Raw genomic sequence first — 20,124 nt, forward strand, 5'->3', positions numbered from 1 at the left:
CAAGAGTGACAGTTATGAGCGCTATGTCAGGCTCCCCAGCCTGGGGGTCCGGCACCAGGAAGACAAGGCCCCAGGGCATTTGGCCTTGAAGGCCAGTGGGACTTAATTTCAGGAGTCCCACAGGACTGGGAGAAATAGAGACTTCCCTCTTAAATGGCACACACAAAAGCTCACATGTTCTGGAACCCAGGGAAAAAGCAGTAATTTGATAGGAGCCTGGGCCAGACCTACTTGCTGGTCTTGGAGAGTCTCTCAGAGAGGTGAGGGGCGGCTGCGCTCACCCTGGGTGCACAGACACTGGTGGCAGCCATTCTTGGGAGTTCCTTCTACCACATGGATGCTAATACTGGCAAACACCATTGTGGAATCCTCTCTCTAGCTCATTAGCACCAAGACCTGGCCCCACCCAACCCAACAGCCTTTAGGTGCCAGTGCTGGGACAAATCAGGCCAAGCAACTAATTGGGTGGGCTACAGCACCACCCATCAGCAGACAGACTGCCTAAAGACCTCCGTATCCGCCTCTGGACAAGGCCCTGCCCAATAGAGGGCCCAGGGCCCATTTCCAACCACCAGTGAGCAAGCACCAGCCCCAGAATCCTCTGGGCCTTGCCTGCTCTAGCCTCTGGACCAGGCTGACCCAACGTGGGCAGACACCAGATGCAAGAAAACCACAATCCCACAGCCTGAAAAACCTATCCTGTCCAGACCAGGCCAGACCCTGCCCTGGGACCAGCTGGGCCCTGGCCCTGCCCACTAACAGGCCAACAGAAGCTTCAGGACACCCCAGACTCTGTACCCAACTGTGTCAGGATCTGCTCCCCTTCCCTGCCTCACCCCCAGCCATGTTATATCAGCTCTGGGATGTCTGGGCCCTGCAAGCAGACTCCAGGACCTGGCTCTTGATGTCAGTAGTCCAGCACTAACCCCAGGACCCAGCTTCAACCACCAGTGGGTGGGCATCCCATAGATTTTGTAAGGTTGTGTTTTCATTTTCATTTGTCTTGAGGCATTTCCTGATTTCTTCTTTGATTTCATTGTTGACCCATTGGTTTCTTAGTAGCATGTTGTTTAGTCTCCATGTGTTCATTCTTTTCCTGTTTTTCTTTCTGTGGTTGATTTCTGGTTTCATACTGTTGTGGTCAGATAAGATGTTTCAAATAATTTCTATCCTTTTAAATTTGTTGAGGTTTTTTTTTATGACCTAGTATGTGGTCTATCCTAGAGAATATTCCGTGTGCCCTTGAAAAGAATCTGTATTCTGGCTTTTTTGGAAGTAGTGTTCTGTAGATATCAATTAAGTCCTACTGATCTATTGTGTCATTTAGAACCTCTGTTGCCTTACTGATTTTTTGTCTGGATGATCTGTCCATTGATGTCAATGGGGTGTTAAGGTCTACTATTATTGTATTATTGTCAGTTTCTCCCTTTGTATCTGTTAGTATGTTCAAAGAACTTATACCTACCCTTCTCAAACTATTCCAAAAAATTGAAGAGGGAACACTCCCGAATTCATTCTGAAGCCACCATCACCCTGATACCAAAACCAGACAAAAACACTACAAAAAATGAAAACCACAGGCCAATATCTCTGATGAATATAGATGCAAAAATCTTCAAAACAAGATATTAGCAAACAAAATCCAACAATACATAAAAAGGATAATACACCATGATCAAGCTGTAATCATTCCAGGGTAGCAAGGACAGCTCAATATACGCAATCAATCAATGTGATACACCACATTAACAAAAGGAAAGACAAAAACCACATGATCATCTCAATAGACAGAAAGAGCATTTGACAAAATTCAACACCCATTCTTGATAAAAACTGTCACAGAAGTGGGTATAGGGGGAACATATTTCAACATAATAAAGCCATTTATGACAAACCCACAGCCAACATAATACTCAACAGTGAAAAGCTGAACGCCTTCCCACTAAATTCAGGAACAAGACAAGGATGCCCAGTTTCACCACTTCTACTCAACATAGTACTGGAAGTCCTAGCCCCAACAATCAGATAAGAAAAAGAAATGAAAGGTATCCAAATTGGAAGGGAAGAGGTAAAATTGTCACTATTTGGAGATGACATGATACACTATATAGAGAACCCTAAAGTCTCCACACAAAAACTATGAGAATAAATGAATTCAGCAAGGTAGTAGGATACAAGATTAATATACAGAAATTTGTTGCATTTCTTTACACTAACAATGAAATTTCAGAAAGAGAAAGTAAAAAAAAAATCCTGTTTAAAACTGCATCAAAAAAAATACCTAGGAATAAACTCAATCAAGGCAGTAAACACCTATATGCTGAAGACTATAAAACTTTGATAAAGAAACTGAAGATGATTCAAAGAAATGGAAAGATATCCCATGCACTTGGATTGGAAGAATTAATATTTTTAAAATGGCCATACTACTCAAAGCAATCTACAGATTTAATGCAATCCTTATCAAAATACCCATGACATTTTTCACAGAAGTAGAACAAATAACCCTAAAATGTACATGGAACCACAAAAGGCCCGGAATTATCAAAGCAATCCTGAGGGAAAAGAACAAAGCAGGAGGCATAACCCTCCAGACTTCAGACTATACTACAGAGTTACAGTAATCAAAACAGTGTGCTGTTGGCACAAAAACAGACATATAGTTCAGTGGAACAGAACAGACAGCCCAGAAATAAACCCACAAACCTATGATCAATTAATCTTTGACAACACAGGCAAGAATATACAATGGATAAAAGACAGTCTCTCTTGAAGACTTGTTGATGTGGTATTGGGAAAGCTGGACAGCTACATGTAAATCAATGAAATTACAACACTCTCTCACACCATACACAAAAATAAACTCAAAATGGTTTAAAGACCTAAATATAAGATTTGACACCATAAAACTCCTAGAAGAGAACATAGGCAAAACATTCTCTGACATAAATTGTAGCAGTATTTTCTTAGATCAGTCTCCCAAGGCAATAGAAATAAAAACAAAAATAAACAAATGGGACCTAATCAAACTTACAAGCTTTTGCACAGCAAGGGAAACCATTAAAAAAATGAAAGGACAACCTAAGGAATGGGAGAAAATATTTGCAAACAATGCAACCAATAAGGACTTAATTTCCAAAATATACAAACAGCTCATACAACTTAACAACAAAAAAACAAACAACCCAATCAAAAAACTGGCAGAAGACCTTAATAGACATTTCTCCAAAGAAGACATACAGATGGCCAGTAGGCACATGAAAAGATGATCAATGTCGCTAATTATTACAGAAATGCAAATCAAAACCACAATGAAGCATCACCTCACACTGGTCAGAATGGCTGTCATCAAAAAGTCTACACATAATAAATGCTAGAGAGGGTGTGGAGATGTTCCTCTATTTTTGCCGTATTACATTCTTAGAACTTTATCCCTGACAGACAAATAAAGAGTCATCCACACTAATGATTTTGGTCATATACCTGCAATAATTCTCTTTGCCAATAGATGGAGATTTAGTTAATGCTGTGTTGAGAAGCTGGCAGAAAAAAGGTTGGCTGTTAGCTACCAACAAGAATTACTAAATAAGGAAGTAAAGTAAGAAGGGAAATATGGATGTGGTTAACAAACATGTCCACCTGTGAACTGGCAAAGGAAAAACATCAAATTAAAAGGAGAGAGCAAACCATATACATATTAAGATGCTACTATAAGAACTACAGGAAAAGTTCAGAACAGGAGAAATAAGTAAAAAATAGGAGACATTTTAAAATACCTTACTAATTGTCACAGTCTTGAAGAACTAATTGGTATCATATAGTAATCTTAAATATACTCCTTATCTTGATGTCCAGAGTTTGGATGGAGTATTACTGTTTTTCTTCTCTACCTCTAGTTTATTATAGCATTTTACCCAGAAGCTTCTATGGTTATTCAAGCTATTCTTATCTTAGTCTTTGTGGGTGCCAAAGGCTAAATGGGTCTAAGAAACACATGTTTTCAGATAATAAACATCCAATTTTCTCTCTATTTTCTAAGGTTATTTTATACTCTTACTTTTCTTCTACTGAAGCACAGATGTATCTAAAACTCAGGGTATAAAGTTTATACTCAATTTATCCAGAAATCAATCAAGTCAACACCCAAATGCCTTTAGCCTTATTTAACAATAACAACAGAAACAAGAATCTTTTAGTGTACAAGAGAATGCACATGCCAAGCCATTGTAAAGGCTTTACAGAACCTACTTTAAAGTTGTAAGAAGTTAGGCTATTTGGTCATATTAAAGTCTAATAAAAAGGAACTGAAAAGTCTTCTACTTCTAACTCAGAAAATCAAAATTTTTCACTTTCAAAAACATTTGGTTGAGGTGTTTAGAAGAATCCTTCCTTTCTTACCTATAAGATTGTACTTTAGGCCCGTGGTCTTGAAATTCCAGTGCTTTCTTAACAACAGCTTCATTTTCTTCTGGATAAACTGAACATGTGCAGTAAACAACTGCTTGAGCTCTAGTAACTACATTTAAAGAAGATGGAATTAATATAATGACCCCATTAACAATCCTAAACAAATCTGTTATGTTTTCAAACGTCTGTCTGTACTAATACCACATGGTTTTGATGGGAATTATTTCTATAGATGCTTGCATGGCTCCCCTTTAAAGCATGTATTAGTAATGTAGTCTGTGGCCAATAAATAAATAAAGTAAATCTAACTGGATTGTATGGAAATCTAATCAATGTGACCAACCTAATTACAAACACAAACAAATAAATACTGCAGATTACCATAAGCTTGACACTTCCAGCTATTCTTCCACAAGCCATATCACGTAACTAGTTAAAAGGACTCTAGAAACAGACAGACTTAAACGTGAATCCCAATTCTGTAACTTACTGCTGTATGAACCTGCGAAAATTACTTAACTCTCCAATTCTTCAACTGTAAAATGAGGTAATATTACTACCTGCAACTCGCTCACTTATTCACACTTACTGAGCACCTACTACGTGCTAGGCATTGTTCTCACCATTCAATATACACACACAAAAATCCCTGCCCCAGGGAGCTTATTTTCTATGTTTCATTGACATAAGACATAAATAAATAAGAAAATTAGGGAATTCCCTGGTGGTCCAGTGGTTAGGACTCAGCGCTCTCACTGCCAGAGGCCCAGGCTCGATCCCTGGTTGGGGAACTAAGATCCTGCAAGCCACGCAGTGGCACAGCCCAAGTAAAAAAAAAAAAAAAAAAAAAATACACACACACACACACAGCATTAGGAAGTGACAAATGCTATAGAGCACATCAAAGCAGATACGGAGGACAGTTAGTTTCAAAAGATTATCCTGCAATTTTAAATAGAGTAATCAGAGAAAGAAGTTTAAAAATGCATTATTTACCAACTTCCTCATCTTCCAATCAACTCATTTCATAGATCATATACATACTATCATATTCAAATTAATATTTTTTAATAACATCAATTAAAGGGGCAGAACTCTGTGTTTCCTATTTTGCCTTATTTCTACTTCCCATATGCTATATCTTCATATATTAAATCATCTATGCCCTATACTTACCTTTGAGCCTTTGGAGGTCAGGATTTATCCACACTCATATCCCTAACAACCAGCTTAATATCTGACCCAGAGCAGGCATTTGATAAACATGCACTGAATTAATAAAAGTTTATATAATTTCTCAGAGACTTCTAGATTTCCATATCTATGTGTGGAAGGGCATTGGTACTCAAAATCTAAATGGTACTCAAAATCTAAATGCAGTGGTTGAAGCAATAATATAAATACTTAAAGAGCCTTGTTACTCAGACTTAAAGAGATCTAGGCTTTATCTGTAATTGCATCTCTCTGTTCTGTTTTTAGTACTAAGAGAAGTAAGAGTTTGATTAAAATTGGGATTATAGAAGAGTTAGGAGCAGGTACAATGACAACGGAAAAATTACATCGAGTAAGAAGCCAAAGAAAAGAAATAAAGAAGATGAAACTGTACAACAATGTATGTATGTAATTATTTTACTTCAGCATTAAAGAAAACTGTAAATTATTCTTGCTAACCTATGTTTAAAAAGATAGTAAAGCATATATTTTTGAGAATTAAATTGGTAAAAATAAATATTTTGTTATTTGAAGGAACTGAGTGTTCCGAAAAATTCACTTATGGTTCACACATCATTGCCTGAATATAATAGATAAATGAAGTATTAATGTTTCTAAGATTTACAACATATTTTCAGATTACACTGATAACAAACTTACATTTCATTGCATGTGTTAGCTGTTCATATTGCTGTTGAGCAAGAATATGAAGTTTATCTTCTGACGGGCCTCCTTGAGAGAAATCTTTAAGTAAACCTGTATCTAAAAGGAAATAAATGCTTTTAAATATATCACTATTAGATGTTTTTCATATATTGCTATTATCACATTATTTAATATTTTAATCATTTTCCCTATTAATGACAGTTTTCATGGAAAATATTTATTAAAAATAAATAGGCAGGGGACTTCCCTGGAGGCACAGTGGTTAAGAATCCACCTGTCAATGCAGGGGACACGGGTTCAAGCCCTGGTCCGGGAAGATCCCACATGCCGTGGAGCAACTAAGCCCCTGCACCGCAACTACTGAGCCTGTGCTCTGGAGCCCGTGAGCCACAACTACTGAAGCCTGTATGCCACAACTACTGAAGCTTACGTGCCTATAGCCCATGCTCCACAACAAGAGAAGCCACTGCAATGAGAAGCCCGTGCACCGCAATGAAGAATAGCCCCCGCTCATTGAAACTAGAGAAAGCCTGCACACAGCAACGAAGACCCAACCAAAAATAAATGAATAAAAATAAATTTTTTAAAATAAATAAATAAATAGGCAGTATTATAAAAATACTTAAAAACTGAATTGATAAAGGTAATTTTGCATAGTTTTAATATTATTTTTCCTTTTTTCTCCAAGTTCTTATGATATAGTCATCCAACCAGCCAAAATAAGTCATTTAGGTATAAAAAACAGAATACAGTCAGTCTGGGTACTAATAGAGGGAAAAAAGATTTATTTTCCAAGGTAGAAACTGATGGGCTATAGTCAGATCTGAGTAAGAAAGAACACAAAAGGATACACTAAGTGTCAGTTAAAAACACTAACTTACTGAAAGAAATTTTCGAAGAAAAAACTAGAAGGCCCGTGTGCAGCAACGAAGACCCAATGCAGCCAAAAATAAATTAATAAAATTAATAAAAAGAAAGAAATTCTTATAGTAAGTCTTTAAATTTCTGAAACTATTTTTAACATATTTCTCAGTAATATTAACTAAGATATATTGAATACTACTCTATATAGATTATTTTATTCAACAACCCCTTGAAGCATTATTATCCCTTTTAACATTGAAAAAACTGTTCAAGCATACATTAAACAACTTGTCTAAGGTCACTTAGCTACTAGTTGAGAGCCAGGTTCTAGCTTGGCAATCTGACCAACCTTCTAACCCCTGTTTTATTCTGCCTCTCAGTAACTCCCTGCAGTATGAAAGCCAATTATTTATACCATATATTTGGCTATTCCCCACTCCAGTAATATCACTAAAGGTTAATTAAACTCCATTTCTTCCCAATTTAGTTTTACACTTCACATTTTTCTCTTTCATCACTTTTTAAAGGACTATTTACCCATTATTATACTCTAAAACCATATCAGCTTACCTTTTTCACCCCATTTTAAAATAATTCCAAGTTGTTAGCAGAGATCGACTTCATACATTCCTCAAATATGATAATTTTTATGATAAACATTCTAAAATTGGTTGTAATGTTTTTCAATGTTAAATTGTTTTTCAAACTAATTCATGATTTCTCACATATCTAAGTCTTTTGGATTCATCCCCACTAAATTTATGGCTAATATTTCTACCATAATCACTAGGTTAGCAGTTCCTTATTTGCTCTGGCTATTACCTCATCAAAGTACAGTTTCCTTCAAAACCCTCCTTTTTTCCAGGTTTGCCAAAGACCACTTCTTGGCTTATCCAGTCATCTCTTCAAGGATTTCAAAATATTACCAATATCTAGGAAACTTTTTTTTTTTTAATAAATTTATTTATTTATTTATTTTATTTTTGGCTGCGTTGGGTCTTCGTTGCTGCACGCGGGCTTTCTCTAGTTGTGGTGAGTGGGGGCTACTCTCTGTTGCGGTGTGTGGGCTTCTCATTGCGGTGGCTTCTCTTGCTGTGGAGCACGGGCTCTAGGCACATGGGCTTCAGGAGTTGTGGCTCCCAGGCTCTAGAGTGCAGGCTCAGTAGTTGTGGCGCACGGACTTAGTTGCTCCGTGGCATGTGGGATCTTCCCGGACCAGGGCTCAAACCCGTGTCCCCTGCATTGGCAGGCGGATTCTTAACCACTGCGCCACCAGGGAAGCCCTAGGAAACTTTTTACTTTCCCTCTTTTTGTCATTTGTAGTTCCCTTTGTGCTTCACCCACACCCCAGCCTCTAAATGATTTTTACCTATGGTTTATTTTGTTCTGCATTCCTACTTCAAGATGACCCAGGAGAAGGCCAGAGTCTCACAGTAGTTCTAAGCTCTAGTTCTCTTAACTGGAATGCTTATTGTAGCTGCAGCTATTTCTTCCCCTCTTCTTTCAAAATCTAATTCTTCTTTGATCATTTCCCAAAGTTAGTGTGGGAATTCTCTCAGTCTACCATACTCCCATCTGAGTTGGTTAGTCTTGGAAAGAAATTTTCTGTAGCAAGACAGAATTCCACATAGTTCAGTATAAGCCCAGTTAAAAATTGTGTGGTATAGTGCAGGGGTCCCCAACCCCCAGCCATGGACCAGTAGTGGTCCGTGGCCTGTTAGGAACTGGGCCACACAGCAGGAGGTGAGCAGTGGGCGAGTGAGTGAAGCTTCATCGGTATTTACAGCCGCTCCCTATCACTCACATTACCGCCTGAGCTCCTCCTCCTGTCAGATCAGGGGCAGCATTAGAGTCTCATAGGAGTGTGAACCCTACTGTGAACTGCACAAGCGAGGGATCTAGGCTGCGCGCTCCTTATGAGAATCTAATGCCTGATGATCTGAGGTGGAGCTGAGGTGGTGATGCTAGCACTGGGGAGCGGCTGCAAATGCAGATCATCATCAGCAGAGAGGTTTGACTGCACAGAGAGCATAATAAATCAATTGCTTGCAGACTTATATCAAATCTTTATCAGTTATACAGATTGCCAACAAACACATGAAAGAATGCTCAACATCATTAACCATTAGAGAAATGCAAATCAAAATTACAATGAGATATCATCTCACACTGGTCAGAATGGCCATCATCAAAAAATCTACAAACAATAAATGCTGGAGAGGGTGTGGAGAAAAGGGAACCCTCTTGCACTGTTGGTGGGAATGTAAGTTGATATAGCCACTATGGAGAACAGTATGGAGGTTCCTTAAAAAACTAAAAATAGAACTACCATATGACCCAGCAATCCCACTACTGGGCATAAACCCTGAGAAGACCATAATTCAAAAAAAGTCATGTACCAAAATGTTCATTGCAGCTCTATTTACAATAGCCAGGACATGGAAGCAACCTAAGTGTCCATCAACAGATGAATGGATAAAGAAGATGTGGCACATACATACAATGGAATATTACTCAGCCATAAAAAGAAACGAAATTGAGTTATTTGTAGTGAGGTGGATGGACCTAGAGTCTGTCATACAGAGTGAAGTAAGTCAGAAAGAGAAAAATAAATACCGTATGCTAACATATATATATGGAATCTAAGGAAAAAAAAAAAAAAGGTCACGAAGAAACTAGAGGCAAGACGGAATAGAGACACAGACCTACTAGAGAATGGACTTGAGGATAAGGGGAGGCGGAAGGGTAAGCTGTGACAAAGTGAGAGAGTGGCATGGACATATATACACTACCAAACGTAAAACAGATAGCTAGTGGGAAGCAGCCGCATAGCACAGGGAGATCAGCTCGGTGCTTTGTGACCACCTAGAGGGGTGGGATAGGGAGAGTGGGAGGGAGGGAGATGTAAGAGGGAAGAGATATGGGAACATATGTATATGTATAACTGACTCACTTTGTTATAAAGCAGAAACTAACACACCATTGTAAAGCAATTATACTCCAATAAAGATGTTAAAAAAAAAAAATCCCTATCAGTGAGTGGCAAGTGACAATTAAGCTGTATCTTATGGAGTAGACTGGACATAAGCAACACACTTCGGGTGTCACTGTCTCCCATCACACCCAGATGGGACCATCTAGTTGCCGGAAAACAAGCTCAGGGCTCCCACTGATTCTGCATTATGGTGAGTTGTATAATTATTTCATTATATATTACAATGTAACAATAATAGAAATAAAGTGTACAATAAGGACTTCCTTAGTGGCGCAGTGGTTAAGAATCCGCCTGCTGGACTTCCCTGGTGGCAGAGTGGTTAAGAATCAGCCTGGCAATGCAGGGGACACGGGTTCGAGCCCTGGTCCGGGAAGATCTAAGCAACTAAGAGCAACTAAGCAACTAAGCGGAGCAACTAAGCCCATGCGTCACAACTACTGAACCTGCACTCTAGAGCCCACGAGTCAAAACTACTGTGTCCGTGTGCCACAACTACTGAAGCCTGCATGCCTTGAACCCATGCTCCGCAACAAGAGAAGCCACTGCAATGAGAAGCCCGCGCACCACAAGGCCACAACTAGAGAAAGCCCGTGCACAGCAACGAAGACCCAACACAGCCAAAAATAAATAAATAAAATTTTAAAATTAAAAAAAAAAAAAAGCGCACAAAAATGTAGTGTGCTTGAATCATCCCGAAACCATCCCCCCACCCCAACCGCCAGTCCGTGGAAAAACTGTCTTCCATGAAACCAGTCCCTGGTGCCAAAAAGGTTGGGGACCACCGGTATAGTGGAATTCTTTCTATAGTGTAGTATAGTGGAATTCTTTCTATAGTGTAGTATAGTGGAATGCTTTCTATAGTGTAGTATAGTGGAATGTGCTAACTAATCTGAATTTGAATCCCAGCTTTGAATCTAGCTACATGACCTCAGGCAACTTGCTAACTTTGTCTGAATCTTGGGGTTTTTTTTCCCCTTTATAAAACAGAGATAATTAAATAACACTATCCTCACAAAGTTATTGTGAATATTAAGTTAAAATGCATGAACACTTCCTAGATATTGACTGGGGCATAGTTGCGCTCCATAAATATTAGTTTCTTTCCCTCAATTACTTTTTCTTCATTTTAGATTCTGTCCTTGCTAGAAATAGAAAACAGTTACTCAACATATTCTGAATGTTGGTGGAATGTCTTCTTTGTCTAATATTCTAGTTAACCGTATCTATGCCTTTCACTATAAACAAGGGATTAGAGTAAGAAGCAATTTCAGTTAACACACTGTGATTAAGAGCATGATTCAAAGGGCTAGAGTCAGAGCAGTAGTGTCTGAATCCAGGCTCTGACACTTACTAGTCAAAAGACTCTGAGAGGCTTCAACCTCTCTTGAGCCTCAGATTCCGTATTTATAAAAGAGAAATAATGAGTAACCAATTCATTGAGTTCTTGTGAGGATTTGATGAAATAATCCAAGCAAAGTATTTAGTTCAGCGCCTTATACATAAGTGCTCAATAAATGTTAATGTTAAATAATATTTCTTAATTTATTAAAGAAGCAAATAAAATATTCTCAGAATATTTAATCTGAGATATTCGTATCATAAAACATACATACTGGGGGTTAAAGAAGTCTTGAGTTTGAAATAGTCTAATCATGATTTAATTGGGATCATCTTGGAGCACAGACTCTAGAGTCAGGCAGATCTAAATCTGAATCCTAGCTCTCTTACCAACTAGTTATGTGACTTTATAAAAATGAATGAATCTTTCTGAGTCTCAGTTTTTTTATCTATAAAATGCTGATAAATGTTAATGCCTATATTTTGAGCTCTGGTATATGCCAGAATAGCATACTGGCATCTGTTCTGATTGCCTACATCACTCTAATTATTGAACATTTTGAATATTCCCCTTGCCCATATCTCACAGAACTGGTATAATAAAGATTAAATGAGGTAATGGATGTAAAATACTTTATCCATATTAAGTGCTTTACATATGGTAGTTATTCATTAATCAGACGTATCTGATATGTCATCTTAATGATTTTAAATAATTTCATTTAAAAAATATTAAAATTTCAATAATTTAGAAATTAAAAGTTAAAGCAAGTACCTTCATGCTCATTTAAAATAAATTCTACTGGATTGCTAACACCCAGTCCTGAACAACGAGGTAGCAGCAGAATCACTTTAACTTTCTGTAACCTATGATCCTTTGATTCAAGGTTAATAAATGTCTCATGAAGTATTTCAATATCTGGGAGAAAAAACACAGAAAATATATGTAAAAATATTAATTAAAAATCTTAATGCAGTATGTAATTATATCTATTTATCATTGTTCATTTTTAAATCCTCAACCCCACAAAAAGTCATTTTAATGCAGTCAGAAAAGAGGATTATTTTCTGATAACATCCTAAAGTTAATACGTGAATTCTCTTAATAGAGTTCTTTCTCCTTTACTTGAGAGAATGATTTTGAAGTTTAAATATCTTCTACATAAAATATAATTTAAATTTTCCATTCTGAACTTCAGATTCCATTTAAAGCAGTATGGTATAGTGGAGGGAAATGGCTTTTAGAGGCAGAAATACCCAAGTTTGACTCCCAACTTCACTATTTACTATCTGTGTGACTTAATCTAAGCCTCAATTTCCTTATTTGTAAAATGGGATAATAATGCCCACACCTCATCTAATTGTAGTGAAGATTGAGATAAAGTAGTTAGGCTTAGCATGGTGCCTAGTATACAGCAAATGCTCAGTATTGGTTTCTCCCCTTCCCATTTTTTAACCCCTTTTATATTCTATTATTCCCAGAAAAAAAATTTTATTAGCATTTATATTTTCATCTAGCATTTTATAATTTTTATTTAGGCACAGTCTAAAGGTCCTCAGGAACCTTATAATTTAAGAGTGTCTGCCTTCCCTCAGGTTATAACTATCTGTGACCCTATCTTAGGGCCACCCCTTCACTTCTGCAATGGCTCCCATTCCCCTCATCTGCTGAGGAGTCGCTCTTGAAATTGCCCTACCCAACCCTTCTCTTGTCTGATCAATTCTTCCCTCTTTCTAGTCTGTCCTTTTGAAAAAAAATTTTTAATCAAGTGGGCCTTTTTCTTTTTTCCCCTATTTTTAACGTTTTATCGTAAAAGTTTAAACATATTATGTCAAAAATAGACATAATATGTAATAAATTCTCAAGTACCCGTTATGGTGCTTCAACAACGAACCATTCATGCCCACTCTTGTTTCATCTATATCCGCACCCACTTCCACTCCCCCATATTATTTTGAATCTATAAAATATTTCACCATATATCTCTAAAAGATAAGAACCTCTTTAAAAATACAACCCCATACATTTAAAAAAGTAATTCCTTATTATCATCAAATAATAATGGCATACAATCGTGGCTCAAATTTTCCAATAGTCTCACACTTGTCAAATTTTTTTTTACAGTTTGTTTAAATCAGGATTTAGATAAGGTACATACATTGCAATTAGTTGATGTCTTATTTTAAATTTCTTTTTGTTTATAGGTACCCTCTCCATTTTTTCTTACCATTTATTTCTTAATGAAACATGTTTTTTTTGTACTACTAGAGTTTCCCACAGTCTGGATTTTGCTAATTACTTTCCTAAAGTGTAGTTTGTTAGTAGCTGGATCTTTAGAGCTTAATTAGATTCAAGTTCTTTTTTTTTCTTGGTGGGTGGGGAGCACAAAACTACTTCACAAGTGGCATCACATTCATCCATTAAATTGCCTGTATGGTACCAGCAAAGGGGTTGCAAAATAATCATATTCTACTTCCGTCTTCCCTTTTTCATTTATCACCTGGAATGCTTCTAAAAGAAGAAACTTCCCTTCCTCTACTGCTTGGTTACCCAGTGGTTCCTATTCTCTCTGGTTAACTAGGTAAAAATTCAAAGGGGTAATAAACCTGGAAGCGCTGGATCATAGGGCATGTATTTTTTTCAATTTCAGTGATTAATGCTAGTTTTCCAAAGTCACTGTTCAAATTTACAGTCCAACCAACAGTGTTTGAGCATTCCTAATGCTCCTTACCTTGCCAGCACATGGTACTGCCATCTTTTTAATTTTAATCATTCTGTGGATACGTGGTGGTAAGTTGTGATTTGAACTGCATTTCCCTGATTACTAATGGGGTTAAGGTACTTTTACATAAGTTTTTTTGGTATTTGTATATCCCCTTTTGTGAAATACCTGGTCATGTCTCTTGCACATTTTCCAATTGGGCTGTCTTTTTTATTGTTAATTTGTAAGAATTCTTTGTACACTGGGCAAAAAAAACTCTTCATCAGTTTATATATTCTCTCTCTACAGTTTGCCTTTGTACTCTCTTAACACATAGAAGTCCTTAAATTTTAAAAAATTTTACTGTAGTCCAATTTATCAATCTTTTCTTTTATGATGAGTGCTTTATGTGCCCTGTTTAAGAAATCTTTACCAACCCCAGTCAAGAAGTTTTCTCCTATAATACATTCTAGATTCTAGATTTGTGTAGATGGTGTGAAGCAGGGGTCATTTTTTTCCCAGCACCGTTTACTAAAAAGACCTTCTCTTCCTTAATATCCTGTAGCATCAAGAGGATTGAATTGAATCTATACAGATCAACTTGGAGAGGAAACTCATCTTTATGACATTTAGTATTTCAATTCATGAACATGGTCTGTTGTTTCCATTTATTTAGGTCTTCTTTCTTTCTTTCAATAATGTCCCATAAGTTTTATGAGGAGGTCTCACACATCTTTTACTAGATGTATTGCTAAATGTTTTACGTTTTTTTGTTCATTGTAAAAGGTATCTGCTTCATTTTCAAATTTTTGTTTTTGGTGTATGGAAACTGAATTTGTATGCTGACCTTGTATCTAGCAACACTGCAAAAGTCATACATGTAACTGATTCACTTTGCTGTACAGCAGGAACTAACACAACATTGTAAATCAACTATACCCCAATAAAAATTAATTTAAAAAAGGCATACGTGAAATCTATAGTTTAGTTATAGATTACCTTGTATTTTCCACATATATAATCATGTCACCTATAAATTAAAGACAATTTTATTTCTTCCTTTCCAATCTTTATATCTTCTATTTCTTCTTTTCCTTCCTTACTGTACTGCCTATGATTCCCAGTACAATGTTGATTAGAAGTGGTGATGGCAGGCATGCTTATCTAATCCCTGATACCAGAAAGCTTTAAACATGCCATCAAGTATGATATTTCCTGTGTATATATATAATGAATGAGTGTTAAATTTTATCAAATTTCTTTTCTGCATCTATTGAGATGACCATAAAATTATTCTCCTATTAACATGACCACATAAATTGATTTTTAAGAGTTAAACCAACTTTGTATTCCTAGAATCCAGCTTATTTATAATGTATTATTATTCTTATATATTTCTAAATACAGTTTGCTAATACTTATTTCAGTTAGCTAACACTTATTTTTACAAATGCGCTAATGAGTGGCACTAGCCTATAATTTTCCTTCTTTAATATCCATTTCAAGTTTTTGATATCAAGGTTATAAATTAACTGGGAAGTAATCCTTCTTTTTCTATTCTCTGAAAGAGTATTATTTATTTCTTCCTTAAAGGACTAAAGGTTTTTAAATTTTTTGCTTTGAGTGGGGAGATTTTCAATTATGAATTTAATAGACATTTATATCCACTAATTTTAAGATCTTAATAGATACAAGAGTATTCAGATTTTCTATTTCTTCTTCTGTCAGTTTTGGTAAGTTGTGTTGTTCCAGTAATATGCCAATGTCATCTAAATGTTCAAATTTGCTCATAGTATCTTTTTATTATGTTTTAAATGTCTCTAGGATCTGTAGTAATATCTCCTTGTCCATTACTGATAACTGAATTGTTTTATAAACTTTTTTCTTGAAGAGCTGACTTAATATACTTTACCCATTTTTAAATGGTGATATATGTCTTATTATTGTTTACATATTCTAGATACAAGTCCCTTATTACATATATGATTTGCAAATATTTTCTCCCATTCTGTGGGTTGTCTTTTCACTTTCTTGATAGTGTCCTTTGAAGAACAAAAGCTTTTCATTTAGATGAACTTTAATTTATCTTTTCTTTTGTTGTGCTTTTGGTGTTTAAACAACCACTGCCAAATTCAAAGTCACAAAGTTTTACCCCTGTGTTTTCTTCTAGAAGTTTTATAGTTTTACCTCTTATAATTAGGTCCTTGATCCAGTTTGAGTTAATTTTTGTATATGATTTGAAGTAAGGGTCCAACTTCATTCTTTTGCACGTGGATATCCAGTTACCCCAGTACCATTTATTGAAAAGACTATTCTTTCCTTGTTGAATGGTCTTGGCGCACTTGTCAAAAATCAATTGACCATAAATGTAAGATTTTACTTCTGGATTCTCAATTCTATCCACTGATCTACATGTTTATCTTTATGCCCGTCCCACATTGTCTTGATTACTAAAGCTGTGTAGTGAATTTTGAAATCAGGATGTGTGAGTCCTATAGCTTTGTTCATTTTCAAGACTGCTTTGGCTACTCCAGGTCCCTTGGATTTCCATGTGAATTTTAGGACAGAATGTCAATTTCTGCAAAAAAGCCAGCTAGGGTTTTTATAGGGATTGCATTAAATCTGTATTTTTTTCATGGATTCTTTAGAATCTTCTATATACAGAGCATTTTATCTGCTGATTCTAGATAATGTGGCTTTATATATTTTGAGACTATGTTATCATGTACATACTTCTTAGTACTGGTATATTTTCCTGATGAATTAAACATGCTATATTTCTAGTAAGTTTTCTTGACATACTACTTTGTCTGTAGCTCTGTTAGTATGTTCACTGAATATCTTTTTCTGTCCTTCTAAGTTTTTTTTTTTGAATATCCTTTTATGTAAGGGGTATCTCTTATAAATAGCATTTTAAAGTTGATCTTTAAAAATCCAGTATTGATGTTCTTTGTCTTGTAATTCAAGTTTTAGTCATGCATATTTAATATGTTTACTTATTGATTTATAAATACATATTTTTTTAAAAGTTTAATCTACCGACTTCCTTTCTATTTGTCTTGCCTTTTATATGTTACTATGATGATTCCAATTCCATATTCCACCCCTCCCCCTTAGCTATTAGTTTTACATTCTTTTATTATTTGTTTATTGTTTGCCCCTGATATTATAACACATACTACTGACTTAATAATTTACTACTTTTATCATTTCTTAGACAAAGCAAGGATGATAGAACACAGTAATTCCATTTCCTTCTCTAAATTATGTGCCATTGTTGTAATGTATTTTAATTACATATAACACAAATATTGTTAGCTCCACAAGACATTAGTTTACAGTCCCACAAGACACTAGACTACAATTATTTAGATTTACCTATGTACTAACCTTTTCCATTGCTCTTCATTTCTTCCAGCATCTACAACCTTCTGTATGAGATAATATTCCTTCTACTCAAACAATAATCTTTAGTAAACCCTTTATTGTATCTGCTGGTAACAAACTCAGACTCTCTTTTTCTGAGAGTACCTTTATTTCAAAGGAAATTTTTGCTGAGTATAGAAATCTAGCCTGACATTTTCTTTCTGCACTATGAAGATATTGTTTGTCTCTGGCCTCAGTTGTTTCTGTTGAAAAGTTAATTTTTAGTTTTATTGCTCTCATCGAAGGTAATATGTATTATCTCCCTGGCTGCTTTGAACATTGTTCTTTGTCTTTGGTTTTCAGCAATTATGCTATGATGTGCCTACTATGTTTTTTACACATTTATTTTTATTGGAGTTCATAGGGCTTCTTGAATCTGTGACTTTAATCAATTTTTTAGAACTCCCAGTCCGAATTTCACATATTGTTTCTTCCAGTTCCTTTTCTCCTCTCTTTCTGGGTTCCCAATCACAACATACCTGAGATCACTGGATCACTGAATCTCATGTGTATTTTATGGTCTCTTCCATATTAGTCATCCTTTTGTCTCCTGATGCTTCAGTCTGGATAGTTTCTTCTGACTGATCAGTTCACTTATTCCTCCTATTAGTTTTAACCTACTGTTGAATCTATCTGTTTATTTCTTAATTTCACATATTGTATTTTTCAATTCTAGAATTTTCTTCTGAGTTTTTAAAAAATTATAGTTTCCAGTTCTCTGCTGAAATTCTGCAGCTTGTCATTTAGTCTGTTCAGCATATAAATCATAGTTAAAGTCCACATCTGATATCTCCAGTACCTGGACCTTTTGTGGGTTTGCTTCTATTGCAGTATTTTTCTCTTTATTTCACTCACATCTTTCTTCTATTTTGTCTGATTTTTTTTTTTTTTGAGTGTCAGACACAGCATTTGAAAAAAATTAGGAGATAATATGAGATCCAAGATGATGTTACTTTCTTCCAGAGAGAATTTACTTTTGCCTCTGGCAATCCCAGATCACCTTAATCCAATTGGGAATTGAGATGACTGGAGTCTGGGCTTCAATTCATCAGAGGACTGATCACTACCCAGGGTATACTTCTGTGCTCCAATGAAATCCTGGGTATTTACCAGTCTACCTCTCCATGTCAAGCCCTGAATTCTACTTATCATCTCGCTGACCCTGTGAATCTGTCAAAAGATTCGTTTAGTTTTTCAGCTTCACTGAACCTAAAATGAAATGTTATCTTTTGTCACAGCATGATCCAATGGAAAAATTCTTTAAAAATAAGAAGCCTAAGGACTTAGCATCTGGTCCTAGATATTATCTTTGTCCCTTAAGAACTCCTGTGATTGTGTTCTTATTTATTAAAAGATGACAATTTCTACCACTTACTTTAATTATTGTTTGAAACTCAAATTATGCAGTAGTTAAATGTCAAGCAATATACCAAAGTGCCAATATATTCATTAATTTAAACTGCAGTTGTTTAACCAATATTAAGCAACAAGAACAGCCTGATATAATACAGATTAGTGGGGATTTTAGGAGTATAGTTCATATCTAGAGTTTTATATTACGAGAGATAACAAATTCAAATATTTTTAACATTTTAAAATCTTACAGAACATTACCACCAAACAAATAAATATTTGTACATACTTTTACATCCCATTTTTGTGAAAAGGTTCTTCAGGTCAGGATCCTTAGCTTGTGATTGTACTCCACACACAAATATTTTTGAGGTATTATTATTTGTTAAGATTGACATATGGGCAACTGTGTACCACGAACCTGAATTGACCATTAAGATATCATCATCCATATTTAATAAAGCCTTTACAGAATGGACAGCGAGACTTCGAGATTTGTCCTACAAGATAATGGTACAATTAGAATTTCGAAGGGTTTAACTAGAAGCATGTACTGACTTCTTTTTGCCTTAGGTAAAACAAAGTATTGGCAGAAATTCCGAAGAGATACCTAATGCATTCGAGTTTAAAACATCTTAAAATATGTTAAAATATAAACTTAACAAAGATAACTGATATAAACTGATTTAAAACAATACCCTTTGTTTAGCCTAAATTATGACTGTTATCATTTAACTTTTATACGGTGATAAGGCAATGCCAAAATCCCCAAAATGTGATTAACAGATTACTGATGTCCTGCCTTAGCTCCCATTCTTAAGCTTTCATGAAAATGCACCCATTTGCTACTGCCATTCTTTCTTCCCCATTACACTGTCATCTAAATGGCTGCTAGCTCACAGAGATTAAAAGTAAGATGGTTGACAAGCTTATAAAAGGGGGCTGGACAGATGAGTTTCTGCAACTGATCTCAGTGCTCAATAAGGTGTCACAACAAAATAAGGCCAAGAGACTCTGTCCAAGAATGCAGGTACTTTGAAGGGATAAACCTTACAAAACCAAGGTGAATCTGAGGCAAGAACTGGAATCTAAGGACATAAAAATTAATTTAACCTGATTTCTTTTAATTTTTCATTCTATTGAAACCACATTATACCTCAC

At 35.8% G+C, this 20,124-nt stretch overlaps 1 protein-coding gene across 3 annotated transcripts in view; it reads right to left on the reverse strand.

The window, feature by feature from the left end:
• Positions 1-20,124, reverse strand: part of NSUN7 (NOP2/Sun RNA methyltransferase family member 7) — a 67,201-nt gene that overhangs the window by 22,945 nt on the left and 24,132 nt on the right. For 2 of the 3 annotated variants that reach the window (XM_059923155.1, XM_059923156.1), the window contains 4 exons: positions 19,253-19,463; positions 12,258-12,401; positions 6,280-6,381; positions 4,399-4,516 (listed from right to left, as the gene is read on the reverse strand). In XM_059923155.1, coding sequence (XP_059779138.1) covers positions 4,399-4,516; positions 6,280-6,381; positions 12,258-12,401; positions 19,253-19,463 — 575 coding nt within the window. The remainder of the gene's footprint in view (positions 1-4,398; positions 4,517-6,279; positions 6,382-12,257; positions 12,402-19,252; positions 19,464-20,124) is intronic. The other variant, XM_059923157.1, reaches the window with a different exon arrangement.

Source organism: Balaenoptera ricei, chromosome 5 (genome assembly GCF_028023285.1).
Source record: "Balaenoptera ricei isolate mBalRic1 chromosome 5, mBalRic1.hap2, whole genome shotgun sequence".
Taxonomy (NCBI): domain Eukaryota; kingdom Metazoa; phylum Chordata; class Mammalia; order Artiodactyla; family Balaenopteridae; genus Balaenoptera; species Balaenoptera ricei.